Consider the following 16,974-nt stretch of genomic DNA (forward strand, 5'->3'; position numbering starts at 1 on the left):
CACTCGGGGCAGCTGCAGCGGCGGCGCCCCCCGGCGCTGGAACACCCCGTCCACGAAGACGCCGTTCTTGCCGAGGCAGCGCAAATAGAAATCGCCCCCGCCGCCAGACGGTACAGGGGCGGCAGGGGTGGCGGCGGCGGCAGCACCATCGGGCTGGGGCCCGGTTCCATCGGCGGCGGCGGCGGCGGGGCCGGCAGCGCTGTTGGCGGCGGCCTGGGCGGGCGGGGCCGTGAAAATCTCGAGGTGCCTCCTGGAGATGAAGCTGGAGTGGCCCATGCTCACGTCCACCGAGCCTTGCGAGGAGTTGCGGCCGATGGTCACCGAGCGCTTCTTCATGAGGTATTCGAACTCGCGGCCCTCCAGCCGGGCCACGGCCGCCGCCGCCGCTGCCGTCCCCGCCGCCATCTTGGCCGAGACAGCGCGCGGGACCGAAGGGGGGCCCCCCTCCGTCAAGTCCCCCCCCACCCTGCGCGCGCGCGTGCGCGCCCCCCGCCTCCCCCACACGCCGCCCGCCGGGCCGGCCCCAGACACCGACAGACACAAGCAGCGGAGTGCTACCGTGCAACGCACACTTTCACGCAGCCCCCCGCGTCCGCCCGACGGGCGGCCGGCTCGGCCAATGGGAGCGCTGCACGCCCATGGAGCTATTCCGCACATGCCAATCGCAACCGGCGCCGGGACCAAGCGCAAGGCAGCAAGGTAGATTGTGCCTCAGAACAGACAAGACAGCCAGGCAGGCGGTAGAAAAACGCGGAATGGATTATATATGGATATATGCACACTGTATATGTTTTAATTGCTTTGAGCGGGCGGTGGGGAATCAGATGTCTGTTACTCCCTGCTCCGGGAACTGGTGTCCAGAAAGAGTGAATAGTATCTTACGCTTGTAAACAGATATATAAATTCTAGAGGCAACTCATCATCTTCAGCACTGTACCTACATAAGCATGCAAATCTGAAATAAGCAAAGGAGGCAACTTTCACTGTTTTCTTACTCAAGGGGGAAAGTCCCATTCATATATATTTATATTTTTGTAGCCTTCAACTTCATATACACTACCCTGACAAATGGGATGCCTACACACAGTGTCATCTCCCCACCGCCACCACCACCACCCACTGATTATTATTATTGTGGGAAAGATAAGGGCAGCATTTGTGTGTCACCCTCAGCTCCATTACCATTCTGATAGTTCTCACTGGAGGCAAATAACCAAACAAATTACGGTATTTGTGTCTCATGCTACACCGACTACTTACAACATATTACCGTTCTTCTTTTTCAACCTACTAGAGATCAATTCTATTTCAGGCTAGCTGTAGTGGAACGCATGATTGTCATGCAAAAAGGTCTGAAGTTCAAGCTAATGTGACCCTAGAATGCGCCAGAGATCAGGCACCTATCCCAGGTCACTCACTGCCTGCTGTAGCCGGAGGAGAAACTTACGAGAGAGAGGTTTTGATAAGGGTCTTAATAATGGCAGATGCATGCAGGTGGTGATTGTCCTTGAGCTATGCTGATCCACTCCTAAACCTTTTGAATGTTAAAATTTAAGACTAGCACCTTGGTGATGAGTTGTGTTCCTTATATACCTAACCGCCACTTTAGTCTCAAACTTGTAATGTTCTACATACCATTAATACCAAAGTTTTAAATAATTTTCTCACTGATTCGAACACTTTCTCTCTGCAGGTTGCCCAAGTGTAGCACATTTTCTGTCAATATTTTATTCAGCAAATAAAAATGCCTTTTGAACTAAATTTGCTTCTAAAATTTTTATATTTTGTAATGGGTTGTTTTAAAGGTTGTTTTAATGATTTTTAGCTTAACACTTAGTTTTTTATATGAACCCTAAACCAAAATACTGAGGGTTGTTGGGTGTTTTTTTTTTGCAAAAATAAAAGAATCTATCTTCAAGAACATAGCTGTGCATTTTAATAGCTCTCCAACCTGACTGGGTCTACAGAATGCATTAGTGGAACATTGGTAACACAATCCTAGCAATGCAATCATACACATGTTGACTCAGAAGTTAGTCTCAATGGGACATCCCCAGGCAAGCAAGTTTAATATTGCGACCTATTTCTACATAGGATTTGGATACATTATACCCTGTTGAATTCCATAGGTCCTAGGCAGGAGATCTCATTCAGAGTATTTCCAGGGCAGCAGTGTGATGTTGCAATCCTAGGCACACTTCCTTAGAATTGAAATCAATTGAACTTACTGAATTCAGATTGCCTTTACTTGCAAGGCCAATTAAAAGGAATAGAGTTGAACCTTCCCTAAATATTAAAAACAATTCAATTAAAAACAATTCAAAGTCATATTATTGAATTCCCAACACCTATCTCCTTTAGTATAATGGAAAGTATGTTTAATTGTGGGTTTAGCTCAAACTAAAAAGAAAATACCTCGGGTTACAGACACTTCAGGTTGCGTTTTTTCGGGTTACGGACCTGAAGTGCCAAATAGCAACCCACACGTGCGCAGACGTGCCACTGCAGGTTGCGAACGTGCATCCCACACAGATCACATTCGCAACCAGAGTGTCCACTGTATACAGTACAAGCAAACATTTCTACTTCCCCGACCAAATAATTTTCCATCCCCAGGCACACTATTCTGGGGGTTCTCCTGAACCTCCGCAGCTGATTTGGGGTGGAGCACATCAGGAAATAAAAATAAAATAAAAAGCCCTTTTGCAATAGCAGAACTCCTTGCACTGGCTCCCACTAGTGCAACTGTTTTGTTAAATCAGAGTCTAGAGATGCTGTGACTCAGTTCACCTGATTTTAGAATTTCATCAAGGTGTCTGAAGTGTCCCATGATTTCTGCGAACTGAACTGGAGCTCATAAAGTGCTCTCGCTCAATCCCAAAGACCAGTTTGAAATATTCTGAATAATGCTAGTATTCCAAAAAAGCCATTCAGATTTTAAAAGCCTCACAAAACAATCTGCTTTGGCGCTGTCATTGCACAATTATAAGTTAGTTGTATGATCTAAGGATTGCATTTGCAGGATTTAGGTTGCAGTGAGCACTGGGATATTACATTATATTAGACAAGCTCACACCTAGGGAGAAACCTACCTGCTCTGTTTTTATGTTCTAAGAAAGGAGGAACCACAGCTTAAAAGTATTTGTATGTGCAAGAGATTAGTCTCAAATATGTTTTAAAATGGGGCTCTTTATCAAACATGGGCCATGTTTGCCAATAATGGGATTCAAAGGGCTTTATCCTGATTTGTTTCCACAAAGTTTGCATGGAGGCTAGACTGTGTCTGGTCTTTATTGGACATTCCTTTTAATTTGTTTGCAAGGCAGATATATAACGCAGCAATCATCCTGATTTGCTTGTGAGGTACTTATTCATCTTCTCTGTAATCATTCATTCATCCATCCCACACTTTATGGTGCTTTCCCACTCACTTTCCTAACTGCAAAAAAGCATCTCTCTGTATTTTTTTTTAACGTTTATTTGTTGCAGTAGGGTGACAAAGCACATTGGATTAAATTGCACAAGCCTAATTTTCTAGTGTAGGCTTATATCCTTCCCACAAAATAGTGACAGTCTGGAGATACCAAAATATTATGGGGGACAGGAGCAGGAAAATAGAGCATATGAGACTTTATACTAAGTCAAACTACTTCTCTATCTAGTGCAATAAGGACTGGCAGCAGTCCTTCAGAGTCTTGGGCAAAGGCATTCCAGTCACCTTCACTACATGATCCTTTAACTGGAAATGCCCGTGATGCAGCACAGGATTTTCTGCATGCAAAAGCGTGCCCTCTGCCACAGAGTTGTGATCCTTGACCAACCCAGACTGTGATCATTTGGTATGTCTCTATATAAACTGTAGAATCTCTTATTGATTCACATAATGTACAACCAGTTTATTAATAAAATACATTACAGATTGTTATACGTATGTTCTCTGTCACATCCTTCGTTTCACAGTTATCTTTGTTGGGCAAATTCCAGTCCAGTAGTCTGAAAAAATCCTTGCCTGTTATTTTGTCCAACACAAATGTCTGCAGTTGGTTTACAAACCATGCTACCCACAATGCTCTGGGCGTCAAGCTGCTTATGGAGGTTGTAACACGCTGCGCAATAATTGCCGACTAACTAAATTATATAGTCTTGGCGCCCTGAATAATATACACAAGTCAGCTACTTCGCTTTCAGGAAGCCCCCTCCTTTGCTTCCTGTTCAATCTGCACTTTACACAGCCCCCTTCTGGGAGGAATTAACAAACCTCGATGCTGCAGCAAGACATGTGCTTTTGAGATGACATCATCCTCAGTGTCTGGGCAGTGACCTAGGCAGAGTGTGTTTGTAAATACAGAAAAGGGCCTTGGGGGTGGGGCAGGCAGAACAATTGGTACTGGAACATAGGGCTGTTAAATCAATGAAATGCCATTTCAGGGACTAGATTAGGCCATTTTGAGTTGACAAATGTTTCAAAGGCAAGACTTTGCATGATAGAACTGAGCCAAGGGCAGGTTAAGGAACAGCCTCGACTTGAAATCCAGGCAATTTAAAATAATTGTTGAAGTCGTTTCATGTGCCACCCCTATTATTAATATGGAAATTGCTGTATGTGCTCTACTAAGCAAACGTTTCTTTACAAAATTAAATACAACCGTGTCTTATTTTTTGCTTCTAATACATCTGTGAAGAATAACGATTGATACACATCACCACAGTGACCTCAGGAATATCCTTATTTGTTCTGAAATAAACGCAACCACCAGCACAATATGAAAACCCAGTTTACATAGCAGTTGTATTCAGTGAATGCTGTTTAAATGGTTAATGGGAATCACTGCTTTTTTCCGTTTTGCATAAGTAGCAGACAAGTCTGGGAGCACAGAAGTGGAAGAGAAACTGCAGCATTTTCTGAGATTTGATCATTGTGACTTTTCTGCTCTCTATATTAGCAGGAGTCATCTCCATCCCAATCTGCCTTTGACCTGAATAGGAGTGGCTTGTAATTTCCTTTAATCAGATCTGGGCTCCTGTGAATTTGTAGAATAATAGTGTACTGCAATGTCAAAACTGAAATGTAATGGTGGCAGGCATTATTTGTTTAACCTTTTAACAGTTCACCACTCTGCTCTACAATTACATTAATTTAAATAAAATGCTATATTGTTTGCCTAGTTTTTAAAATGTCAGAAATTGAATAACTGCATGCTCTTGTTTCAGGGGCCTGATCTTTTAAGAGTTATCACCAGTCTTGAGGTTGCCTAGCTTTCTGCCAGTGTTGAAGTGGCACCGCTGGGGAAATACATCACCAGAGAACGTAGACCCCAACTCTCAGGCAGAACTGCCTGCCAGAGGGCACAAATTACTTTTTAAAATTGTGCTAGTTTAGAGTTCAGAAAGCACAAATATAATACTCAGTAAGAGATACCTTTGATGATTAAAGCAGATCCTTGAACAGTAGGTGAAAGAATCTAGGAAGTATTTCAAATGAACTTTTCGCTATGTACATTTTGTGAATTAAGCAGAGCTCCAACAGTTTATATAAGCATATACAAAATGATCACATGCACATTCTATCTCCGTACGGATTGTTGAAGGCCAGCAGAAAATGCAGAAAATCTTGGGCTGCATCATTGGCATCTCCTGTTAAAAGGATCATGTAGCGTAGGAGGAGATTACACTATCAAAGTGTGGCAAACAGACTTAAAGTGATGTGTAGATTCTTTAATTAGCCAAAGACCTGGGAGAGTAAAGGTAAAGGGACACCTGACCATTAGGTCCATTCATGGCCAGCTCTGGGGTTGCAACGCTCATTTCGCTTTATTGGCCGAGGGAGCTGGCGTACAGCTTCTGGGTCATGTGGCCAGTATGACTAAGCCGCTTCTGGCGAACCAGAGCAGCGCATGGAAAAGCCGTTTACCTTTCCGTCGGAAGGTACCTATTTATCTACTTGCCGGAAGGAACCTATTTATCTACTTGCACTTTGACGTGCTTTCGAACTGCTAGGTTGGCAGGAGCAGGGACCAAGCAACGGGAGCTCACCCCATCGCAGGGATTCGAACCGCCGACCTTCTGATTGGCAAGTCCTAGGCTCTGTGATTTAACCCACAGAGCCACGAGGAAGGTTTTTGCCTGATGTCTAAAGATATGTAACAAAGGTGCCGGGGAAGCCTACATGGGACAGCATTCCACAAGTGTGGAACCACTGCTGAAAAGGCCTGTTCTTGTGTTGCCCTCCTCCAGATTTCTCACAGAGGAGGCACACAAAGAAGTGGCCTGGAAGCTAATTGTTAGCCAGTGCAGTTGGGCCAGGATTAGTGTAATATGCCCAAACCTTCTTGCCCAGTGAGCAATCTGGCCACTGAATTCTGCACCAGCTGAAGTTTCTGAACCACCTTCAGAGGCAGCCCTACACATAATGTGTTGCAGTAATCTAACCTAGAGGTTACCAGAGCATAGACGACAGAAGTTAGACTATGCATGTCCTTATTGAGGCACAGTACGGCCACCAGCCAAAGCTGATGGAAGGCAGTCCACACAACCAAGGCCACCTGGGTCTCATGCAATAGCAAAGGATCCAGGAGTACCCCCAAGCTACATACCCGCTCCTTCAAAGGGAGTGTAACCCCATCAAGTGCAGGCAACCTCCTACCTTCAGTCCTATCTGGATTGAGCTTCAGTTTGGTGGCTTTCATCCAGTCCGTTAGTGAGGCAAGACAACATTCCAGCACATCCGCTGCCATACCTGCAGATGCAAAGGAAAAGTAGAGCTGTATGTCATCAGCATATTGCTGACAAGGTACTCCAGAACTCCAGATGACCCCACTCATTGGCTAATATGGGAAAGATAAGTTACTATCAAAGACTGCAGGGCTCAGCTGGGGCCCCCTGTTATTGCCCAACAAACTTCATGTGTTTGGGTCAGGTTAGGTGATCAGATGTACAGTATTGGAATTACTGTGGGTCAATGGAAGACCACAGGTTCTGCGTACAAAAGCCTAGGTTTAATCCCCAGCATCTTGTGGTAGAACTGGGAAAGGCTTCTGTCTGAGACTCTGAAAAACTGCTGCGTAGTAGACAGTTTTGAGCAAGATAGATCTGTGGTCTGACTAGGTATAGGAGATAGCTTCCTATGTTCCAATCCCACCTCATTTACTACTCTTGAGGTTTGCCATACATCCTTCTTCTGAGCAATTTATTGTTGAGACAGACTACAGGCTGCTGCTTTGCATTTACCAGACTGCTCCTCTGTCTTCATTGACACTTGTCCCTCGTTGTTGTTGTTGTTATGCCGCTCATCTGACTGGATTGCCCCAGCCACTTTGGATGGCTCTCAACCAAAAACAGTAAAAAGACAATAAAACATCAAACACTAAAAACGTCCCTGAACAGGGCTGCCTTCATATGTCTTTTAATAGATAGTTTCTTGGTCTGTTATCTGACTTGCCCACTCAAGTTAGAGCATGCCCTCTGTCTTAGAAATGAAGGCTCTAGTCATGGTTCCTTGCTTGTTCACCTGAGTGCCTTCCTTTCTCAAGCCACCTGAAGTCTTACCAAGCCCTCGATTACTCATACTCAGTGCCTGACAATGATTCAAAAAGAGCTACCACAGCTTCAGGCTTGAATTAACCTACTATTGTATCCACCAGCTGTGAGGATGGCTACCTGTGGCTTTTGAATTGGAAACACTACATTCTATAGCCACAGGAATTACCAAATGTAACTAAAATTTTGCCTCACTCCTGCCTGAAACTCCGGAGAATCACTGCCTGTCAATGTCAACAATACTGTGCTAGATGGACCAATTGCCTTACTTGGCTTACCACAGCTATTTCAAGTGTCCCATCTCAAGAGCACACAGTCCATCACAGCAGAGTTAGGCACTAGATAATTTACAGTGCCATTACAATCCACTCTACCATTATGATCTACCAGCTGATGGATCACTTAGCTTGCTAAATATGTAGTGCCTGTGAGCATATTGGATTAGAAAGGGGTACATTGCTCCCCTGTTATACTGGTGCTTCACATGGGATCTCTTTATATCATCAGTAACCTTGAGATGGCAAGGGAGCTTTCCCTGATCACAGTGTCCTTGACTCTCTTATCAGTGGATTTGCCCCAGAATTGTATGAAAAGAATTAAGGCATTAATTAATTAAGAAAACTAAGATAAATCAGAGCAACTGGCCATGAAAATCAGTCTCAACTCTGCAGATACTATCAAACCCTGAGGTGACATTGTAGGATTAGGATATGAAAACTGAAAACAAAACAGCCGCACAGTATTTCCGTTTCAGGACAGGATATGTAAGTGTAAAGCCCTTTGGGCAGCCACTTGGTGGCAGCATAACTGTGTTTACACCTGCAAAGAGCTGTTGTTGCTGCACCAGCACTTGCACCTCCTCTCCAAGTCAGCATCCAATGGCTGTTTATCAGCTTTTTGATCATGTAGCAGAAAATATAGGACTGGGCTGTAACTTAAACAGAATGGACAGGTGCTGAAAACCTTATCAGTCTTCTTCCCTTGGTTCTGTGCTTACTAATATTGCAGCAAATGAGACAATACTACGGCTATGCTTTCTCCCTTAGTGGTTTTCATATTTTTGAATGCCTTTTTTTTCTAGATCAAAACATTACTTTAAAAAGCAATAAAGAAGATGTAGTCAGTCTGTATGGTATCAGTAAGTTAGATAGATAGATAGATAGATTCTTTATTGTCATTACACTAGTGCAACATTGCACAAGTGCAACGAAATTGGATGCCATCCCTTAAAAACAACAAAAGCAAAACAACAGCAACAACCAAACAAACCCCCTTCCAACCACACCCACACCCACACCCATCAAACTCCCAGGTCTCACTATTGAGTTACAGCATTCAAAAAGGCCACAGCTCTTGGATAGAAACTGTTTTTCAGTCTATTTGTCCTTGACTTGATGTTTCTATACCTCCTGCCAGAAGGCAGTAGTGCAAACAGACTGTATCCCGGGTGAGATGGATCCTGCAGGATGTTGTTTGCTTTCCTAAGGCAACGGGAACCGTACAGTTCTTCCAAAGGTGGGAGAGGGTGACCAATAATCCTTTGGGCTGTGGTTATGACCTTCTGGAGCACCTTCCTCTCCCTAGCTGTACAACTGGAGAACCAAGCACAAATACAATATGTAAGTATGCTCTCTATGGAGCCTCGGTAGAAGGACACCAGCAGTCTCTCACTCAGATTGTTCTTTTTTAAAAGTCTGAGGAAATAAATTCTCTGCTGGGCCTTCTTCACCAGAGCAGTGGTATTTGCGCTCCAAGTCATGCCCTGATCCATAGTCACTCCCAAAAACCTGAATTCCGCCACCCTCTCCACCCGTTCCCCGTTGATATACAAGGGCTGAATGTCCGCCTTTTTTTTCCTGTAATCCACCACCAATTCCTTGGTCTTAGCCGTATTAAGAGCCAGATTGTTCTCTCCACACCAAACACAGAGCCGCTCCACCTCGTCCCGATAGGCGGTCTCATCCCCTCCTGAAATGAGCCCCACCACCGTAGTATCATCAGCAAACTTGATGATTTTGTTGCTGGAGTAGATGGCTGTACAGTCATACGTATAGAGAGCATAGAGCAGGGGACTCAACACGCAACCCTGTGGTGAGCCGATGTTAAGGCTAAGGGCTGTGGACACATGTGACCCTACTCTAACCCTCTGAGAACGTTCTGACAAAAAATCCAAAACCCAGAGACAGGTGGAGTTGGGGAGTCCAATCGTCTCTAGCTTGGACACCAGTCTATGGGGGAGGATAGTGTTAAAAGCAGAGCTAAAATCCACAAACAGCAGCCTCACATAATTCCCTGGCTGCTCCAGATGGGACAGAGCAGTTGATTACCAGGGCAAAGTTTTCAAGTTTATATAGGGTTGCAGGGGCAATATGTTTAGCCCCTTGATTTCATTAAGTTGTCCATATAATGTACACTACAGATAAGGAAGAAATAGCACTGTGGAATTTCAAGAGCCTCATTAATGAACTTATGTGTATGTGTAGTGTGAGGCTTTGTCCCTAATGCCAATTCCTCTCTCTAATTAGGCTAACAGGTAGTTGTGCTCTCCTTCTGTCCTAATTCCAAATGCTCTAGAAAGGTGAGACAGAAGATACATGTGTTGCAGACTCAACCAGCCCACTCCTATGCATGTTTACTCAGAAATAATTCCCACCGAGTTCACCAGGACTTAGTCTTAAACAAATGTGCACCTAATACATAAATTGACTTTCTGAAAGTCCTGAGGGAGAAGTCTGTATTTGCGGGATGCATATGTACCAATTATATTGAGAAATGTAGTATAGAGCAAAATTTAAACCACTGGATAGATATATCTAAAAATATAGGTTGCGAGGGCTTTGCATCAGTCTGCACTGCAGAAGATGTTGGAAAGGTACATGACGTGAATCGCTTTTTCAGGTTATTTCCAGTGTGATAGCCTTTTTAAAAAGTACCACAAAGACCCTTTGTGTACCTTAGGAGCTATTTAAATAGAGATGACAGAGGGTGACGTTTGAGGGGGAAATGGCATATTAAAAAGTTATATATCTGGAGCTTGATAGCATTAACAATATCGTTTTTAAATCTTCATAATAATGCATTATTTATGAAACCAACGAAAATGTGTTAGGTGCTATATGTAAATAAAATACCCATGGTCCCTGCCACATGCTCCTGATCTAAAATTAACTAATTCAAATCTAAGTACAGAATATAAATGTTATTGTTTAAAATGTTAACACAAGAAAATATTATGGGAAGGGTCAATTTCAGCTCAGAGAATTACTACTTGGTAAAGTATTTTTGAAATCTGAATGTAAACTCTTACCAGTTAGGACTATTACACCCTACAATGCAATCTTATACATATCTACTCATATATAAATCTAACTTAGTTTCAATGGAGCTTACCGCCAAATAAGTAGGTATAGAATTGCAGTCTTAGCCAATTAACTATATGGCTTTTAATAAGTAATTAGATGGTTATGTTTACCAAACATTTACACATGACATCTAATTAAAAAGTAATACTGCATTTTTAAGGATTCTAAAAGATAATGACTATGCATTAGAAAATTTAAAGAAAATCTAATGACAAGTATTTTATGGAAGAATGCCTTTTTTTGACTATTTAATGAAATATAGAACAGTCGTACCTTGTTTTTCGAACAGCTTAGTTCTTGAACATTTTGACTCCTAAACACCACAGACTGTTCTGGTTTGTGAATTGTTTTTGGAAGCGGAACGTCTGACGGGGCTTCCATGGCTTCTGATTGGCTGCAGGAGCTTCCTGGAAGTCAAATGGACTTCCAGAACAGATTCTGTACGAATTCCAAGGTATGGCTGTATGATTAACTCACGAGCAGGATTTGAGCTATGAGCAACAGAAGTGATTAGATTAGAATATTGTGGTTATGATTTAATAGATAGAAGATGTGGGGGAGCAGAAGGGGAGAAACAACAACTTCATGGAAAATGGGGTGGGAAGTCGATAAAAATAAGAAAAACAAAGAAATTGTGTTTTGATTGTATATGTTAAAAATGTTGAAACTTAATGAAACATAATGGAAAGAATAGAAAACTTAAATTTAAAGATATTTAAAAAAACATTACCTTACATTGTTTAGAGAAACTTTATTTATTTGATTAAATGCACAACATATTGAATGTACATCTTTTCCACCCGACAAGCCATTAACTGCAGTTTATGTTCTAGAAAGGTTCAAGCTCCAGTGATTAAAGATTGCTTCTCTTTCTGCAACAATTTCTTATAAAGAGCTTTCATGGAGCTGTAACATTTTATATGACACGTGGAGGGAAAGGCTAAAGATTATTGTTTGCTGGGTTGGATATAAGTTATATAACAACCGCAGATCGCACCACTTGCACTATGCAAGTCAAAATTATTGGATTAGTGCACATGAGAGCTGTCCTCAAGAAGCTCATTTGATCCATTTGGTCAGCAGACAAAGATGTTTAATGAGGTGTAGGGAAGTATACTTATCAGATAATTACTGACAGACTCTAGCTTTGACAAGATGCCAAGATCTGTACAATACACCCAGGCAGCAGCTTTAGATCACCCACCATCCTTTCTTAGAAAAATTGTGTCCTGGTGTTTGTCCACCAGCAATATATTAAATTATGATATCTATGATAGTCATTGTATGTAAAATGTAGGGATCCCTTTGCCTATGCTAGCAGGCAGTCTGCATCTAGAGGTTCTGAGTTCAGATCACTGGATGTTGGAAGGAGATGAGGAAAAGAACATGAATGTTTCCTAATGATGAAGGCAATGTGCCTTATTATCGAAAAGGAAACAGAGACCCTGGTAAGAGCGCTGATACCCCTGAAATCTTGCACTGTGTGTAACATTATGTTCATACTGGAAGAGCTTCAGAAGGAGTATGCAATGCGAGACCAGAGGAGTGGACAATGTAAAAAGAAACATTAATTTTAATAACCATTACTAAAAGAACATCACCAAAAAAAAGAGCAGGTTGCAGACTATTACATCATTGTCAGTTGTACAATAATAAAGTTATGCTTCAAAATGCATGCAATAGCACTGTTTTTGAAGTGGAGGTTTCAGGCAGGAAGGAGGGTGAGGCTGAGTGAGTGCTCAGGCAATTGCAGTTAAGGGAGAATACAGTGGTACCTCAGGTTACATACGCTTCAGGTTACATACGCTTCAGGTTACAGACTCCGCTAACCCAGAAATAGTACCTCGGGTTAAGAACTTTGCTTCAGGATGAGAAAGAAATTGTGCTCCGGCAGCGCGGCCGCAGCAGGAGGCCCCCATTAGCTAAAGTGGTGCTTCAGGTTAAGAACAGTTTCAGGTTAAGAACAAACCTCCAGAACGAATTAAGTACTTAACCCAAGGTACCACTGTATAGAGAAAGAAAGCGTGGGGCAAGGTAAAAGCAGAAATTTTGAGTGCTGAAAACACATAATAAATCAGGGTAGATGAAACTCAATGATTAAAATGTTGATTTAAATCAGACTTGTTTAAAAATATCATGCTATAAATTTGAGCGCAAGCAAATTTTAAAACTAAAATTTAATTGCTCTCTTACCAGATTTATTAGCTTCACTCCAGGTAATGTTGAGCTGCAACACTTACCTAGGGATACACAGTTGAATTCAGTGGTACTTATAGTATTTCTGAGTAGACATGCATGTGGTCTAAATCACATGAAAAGCAAAAGGGTTGTGATTTTCTTTACATTGCTTTCAAAGGTCCTTAGTCATGACTGGCTATAGCTGGAGCAGAGTCTGTTTTTCTGTGTACATGAAGAAACAGTTTGCTCGGTTTTCAGATTATGAATGTTTAACTGCTGCCTACCAACCAACCAACCACACATTTGGCCATTTCCTTTCATCTTGTGAAGATAAACTGATTTTCTCCAGTAATTACCCACTTCCTTTTCTGGATGGTTCTGGGTCCTAATTTACCTCAACAGAATGCTATGCAATAAATGATTTTTTTAAAGTGTACCCACTTTATTTGAATCTCTTTGAATCTTTATTAATATTTAAATGCATATGGTTATATATATCAGTAGTGTACAACTTCTTTGCCCCAAATGACCTCACACAGCAGTGCAGAGGCACATCTCAGTGGTGGACAGCCCCCGCCCCCTTCCCACCTTGTGCATCATATTCACCACCAGAACTGCACTATCCCCAGCCTGCCAAACAGCTGCTTGGCAGGCTGGGGAAAATCTTATACATGTATATATGGAAGCCCAATCATGGCAGAGAGATAGCAACACTCAGCAGTAAAGGCTGCTTGGTCACCTATGCAAGACACACTTGAAGGCCCCCAAGGGCTGCATGTGGCCCCCAAGTGGTGAGTTGAGCACATGAGGTCTAAAGACCTATTTCATTGTCACAAAATGGGCAGATTAAAGCTATTTTAGGTTTATTACAAATTATATAAATACTATAAAATACAATAAACTATTTATAGATACAGTACAGCTCTGGCCACTGTGGCCCTAACAGTTACTATTTAGTTCGTAACAGTATGGAATGGGGATGTCAGTGGTATAAAGGCAGCAGAGAGTCAGGCCAGTCAGTGACCTGTGGCTACAATTAACAGACTCCCTTACTGACTTAGTTTGGCATTTGCCCTTGCACATTACTTTTAACTGAACCAAAGCACTGTACTATAGCCATGGAACTGCCTCTGAAGATGGTTTGGAAACTTCACTGGTGCAGAATTTGGCAGCCAGGTTGCTCACCAGGGCAAGAGGTTTGAGCATATTGCATCAATCCTGGCCCAACTGCACTGGGTGACAATTAGTTTCCAGGCCCAATTCAAAGCGCTGGTTTTGACCTATATTGTGAATCACCTTGTGATCTTTGGCTGAAGGGCAGTACAGAGATATAATAAATAATAATATCTTATTCTGACAAGTATCAGCTCTTCTAAGGTATCAAGCATCTATGAGGCCTTTTTAAGCACAGCAGCCTGGGAAGCAAGGTCACTTACATGGTGTGAATATCAGTTTACTTTGCCAGTACCCACTGAGCATCTTGGGCTTGCTGGTTGGAAGGTCAGCGATTTGAATCCGTATGACAGAGTGAGTTCCCGTTGCTCTGTCCCTGCTTCTGCCAACCTAGCAGTTTGAAAGCACACCAGTGCAAGTAGATAAATAGGTATTGCTTTGGCAGGAAAGTAAAAGCGTTTCCATGTGTTACGGTGTTCCATTGCACCAGAAGCGGTTTAATCATGCTGGCCACAAGACCCGGAAAGCTGTCTGTGGACAAACACTGGCTCCCTCGGCTTGAAGCTTTGACTGGACTTAACTGTTCAGGGATCCTTTACCTTAACACTTTGCCAGTGTTCTTTTCTTTTAACGGCTTGCCAGACTGTCTGAGGGAACTTTATGATGACAATGCAACCCCATATTGTAAGGGCAATTTGGGTCTCCCCCCCACCCCCCTTTTCCTGATGCCGTCTTTCCAGTCCAATTACTGGAGACATTTTCAAGGAGAGAAGTCACAAAAAGTTCAGCGGGTGTAGGATTGTAGCGTCTCAAAGAATTCAGTGGGACTTCTGAGTAAACCTAAATAGTATTGCAGCGTGGGTTTCATGAGGATCATAGAGAGACAAAATAGGAGATTGGAATCATGGGCTAGATGTTTGGAAAATGCTGGATGGTGTAATAATGTTGGAGAAATGTACAGAGGGGAGATCTGCTGACTGGAACAAGCCCTGGTAATTTTATTATAGGAATCACAGTCTCTTGGTTGTGCAGGGTTTTCATCTGGCCAGGCTTGCTTTTTGTTCTGTTAATACTAAAGTTGTAATCCTATAATTACATAAGAAGCTGCTGGATCAGGCCAAATGCCCATTTAGTCCAGCATCCTGATTTCACAGTGCCTGTGTGAAGCCCGCAGGCATGCAAACTTGGCAGTCAACTCTGATGATCTTTTATTTTTATTCAATTATTTCTGGATTAAATGAAAGCAAAGTGAAACAAAAAAATAAATAAATCCAAAATTAAGAGAGCGGCGTTGATGCACAGCTTCAAAGAATGAACGTCTAGTTCCTCTGGTCGTGGAGAGTAAATACGTTTTCATTATCAGTATTGTTGATTGGTGTTTACAAGGGTGGGGTGAGCTGTCCCGCCTTCACTTCGGAACACGGGCGTTCGCCTGCGTGGCGAAACATCCACTCGCCCTGGATGCTTGGACGCCTGATGGGGCCGGATCGCTCGCTTTTAGGTTTGCCACCCAGCTAAACCCCACTCATATCAAAGGCTGAAGAACTTGTATGTACTGTATGGGTTCTTCTGGCGCCCTTTCGCTTTGTTTTCGGGACACTGAGGGGGTTAGCAATAGGACTCTCCGATAGGGAGCGCGCCTCCTTCCCGCCATGCGTGCTGGACCAAGTCAGAAGTAAGTGTATTCGAGGCTAGCGCTTCTGGACGTCGTGTGACAGGAGGTTTCCCTTCGTCCTTCCTTCCCTCCCAGGGCGACTGCCCCAGCCGGTCTCCTCAGGCGTAACTCCAGGCAAGAAGCGCCAATACACCTGCCCACTGCCCTCTCTCCCTCCTCCCCAATGGCCACGGGCTTTTGGACATAACGTGGCCCGCCCCTGGTTCTCTTTTCCGGGGACAAGTGGCCACCAAGAGAGAAGCCACGTTGCCACAGTTCGGAGGGTATTCGCTTTGACCCTGGGCAGGTTGAGTCACCACAGCTGTCCCACTGCCCCGGCCCGTTAGCTAGTTCAGACACCCCACCCCAGCCTGCCCCGCGCGCGCAATATAGTTGCCTGAGGCCCTGGCCTCGGCGGCCCCATGACGTCATCCCGTGGGGGGGAAGAGTTCGTTTTGCCTCTCCCAACATGGCGCCGCTGCCGTCGCGTTGCTAGAGACGCTCTGCGGTCGCGACTCGGAAGGAGGAGAGGGGAGGGGGGCGCGGCGGGAGCGGCGCAGGCAGCTGGGCTGGCCGGGTAGAGAAAGGGAGGGAGTTGGTGGGACGGAGCGGGGAGTGGTGGCGCGGGGGGAGAAGCTGAAAGAGAGGAGGAGGATTTAAAGGAGCCATGTCCCCGGCGCGGCGGCCTCGGCTGCTGCTGCTGAAGAGGCCGGAGCCGGGTGGAGGGCAGAAGAGGAGGGTGCAGCGGGGCTGCCGAGGGGGAACGAGAAAGCCCTGAGCACCCAGCTCGGGGCGGCGGCAGCACTGGGCGCAAGATGGTGAGTGCGCCCCGGCGAGGCTGGGAAAGGAGGACCTGACCGGAGGGGATGGAGCCAGGAGGGGACGAGGAGGCGGTGCCTAGGAGGAGGGCAAGTGACAGGGAAGGAGGGAGGAGGAGGAGGAGGAGGGAAGGAGCGCCCGTGAATGAGCCTTGCTGTCAGGGAGGTAAGTGACAGGTAGGCCACGAGCCGGGCGGGAGCTCCGCTTCTCTTCCCCCCTGGAGCGGAGTGGGGAGGTCAAGTGGTGGGGAGT

At 44.3% G+C, this 16,974-nt stretch overlaps 2 protein-coding genes and 2 long non-coding RNA genes across 21 annotated transcripts in view; 2 read left to right on the forward strand and 2 right to left on the reverse strand.

Annotated features, from left to right (window-relative positions):
- Positions 1-428, reverse strand: part of FOXK2 (forkhead box K2) — a 30,341-nt gene extending 29,913 nt beyond the window's left edge. The window contains exon 1 of one of the 2 annotated variants that reach the window (XM_083490716.1): positions 2-428. In XM_083490716.1, coding sequence (XP_083346842.1) covers positions 2-405 — 404 coding nt within the window. In that variant the 5' untranslated portion in view covers positions 406-428. The remainder of the gene's footprint in view (position 1) is intronic. The other variant, XM_083490715.1, reaches the window with a different exon arrangement.
- A 5,626-nt stretch (positions 429-6,054) lies between these two features.
- Positions 6,055-16,471, reverse strand: LOC310700825. The gene is made up of 3 exons (XR_014522857.1): positions 14,513-16,471; positions 13,169-13,298; positions 6,055-6,736 (listed from the first exon to the last, which is right to left on the reverse strand). It is a non-coding gene; the product is annotated as an uncharacterized lncRNA (long non-coding RNA).
- On the forward strand, positions 7,231-13,431 carry LOC310700828. The gene is made up of 2 exons (XR_014522860.1): positions 7,231-8,466; positions 13,175-13,431. It is a non-coding gene; the product is annotated as an uncharacterized lncRNA (long non-coding RNA).
- WIZ (WIZ zinc finger) overlaps positions 15,665-16,974 on the forward strand; it is a 60,073-nt gene continuing 58,763 nt past the window's right edge. For 7 of the 17 annotated variants that reach the window (XM_083490681.1, XM_083490698.1, XM_083490682.1 and 4 more), the window contains exon 1: positions 16,355-16,887. The gene's annotated coding sequence lies outside the window, so the exon portion shown is untranslated. Of the gene's footprint in view, positions 15,925-16,003; positions 16,039-16,354; positions 16,888-16,974 lie in introns of those variants that run through there. The other 10 variants (XM_083490692.1, XM_083490697.1, XM_083490689.1 and 7 more) reach the window with 5 other exon arrangements.

This window comes from Podarcis liolepis (assembly GCF_965112155.1).
Source record: "Podarcis liolepis genome assembly, chromosome: 2".
NCBI lineage: Eukaryota > Metazoa > Chordata > Lepidosauria > Squamata > Lacertidae > Podarcis > Podarcis liolepis.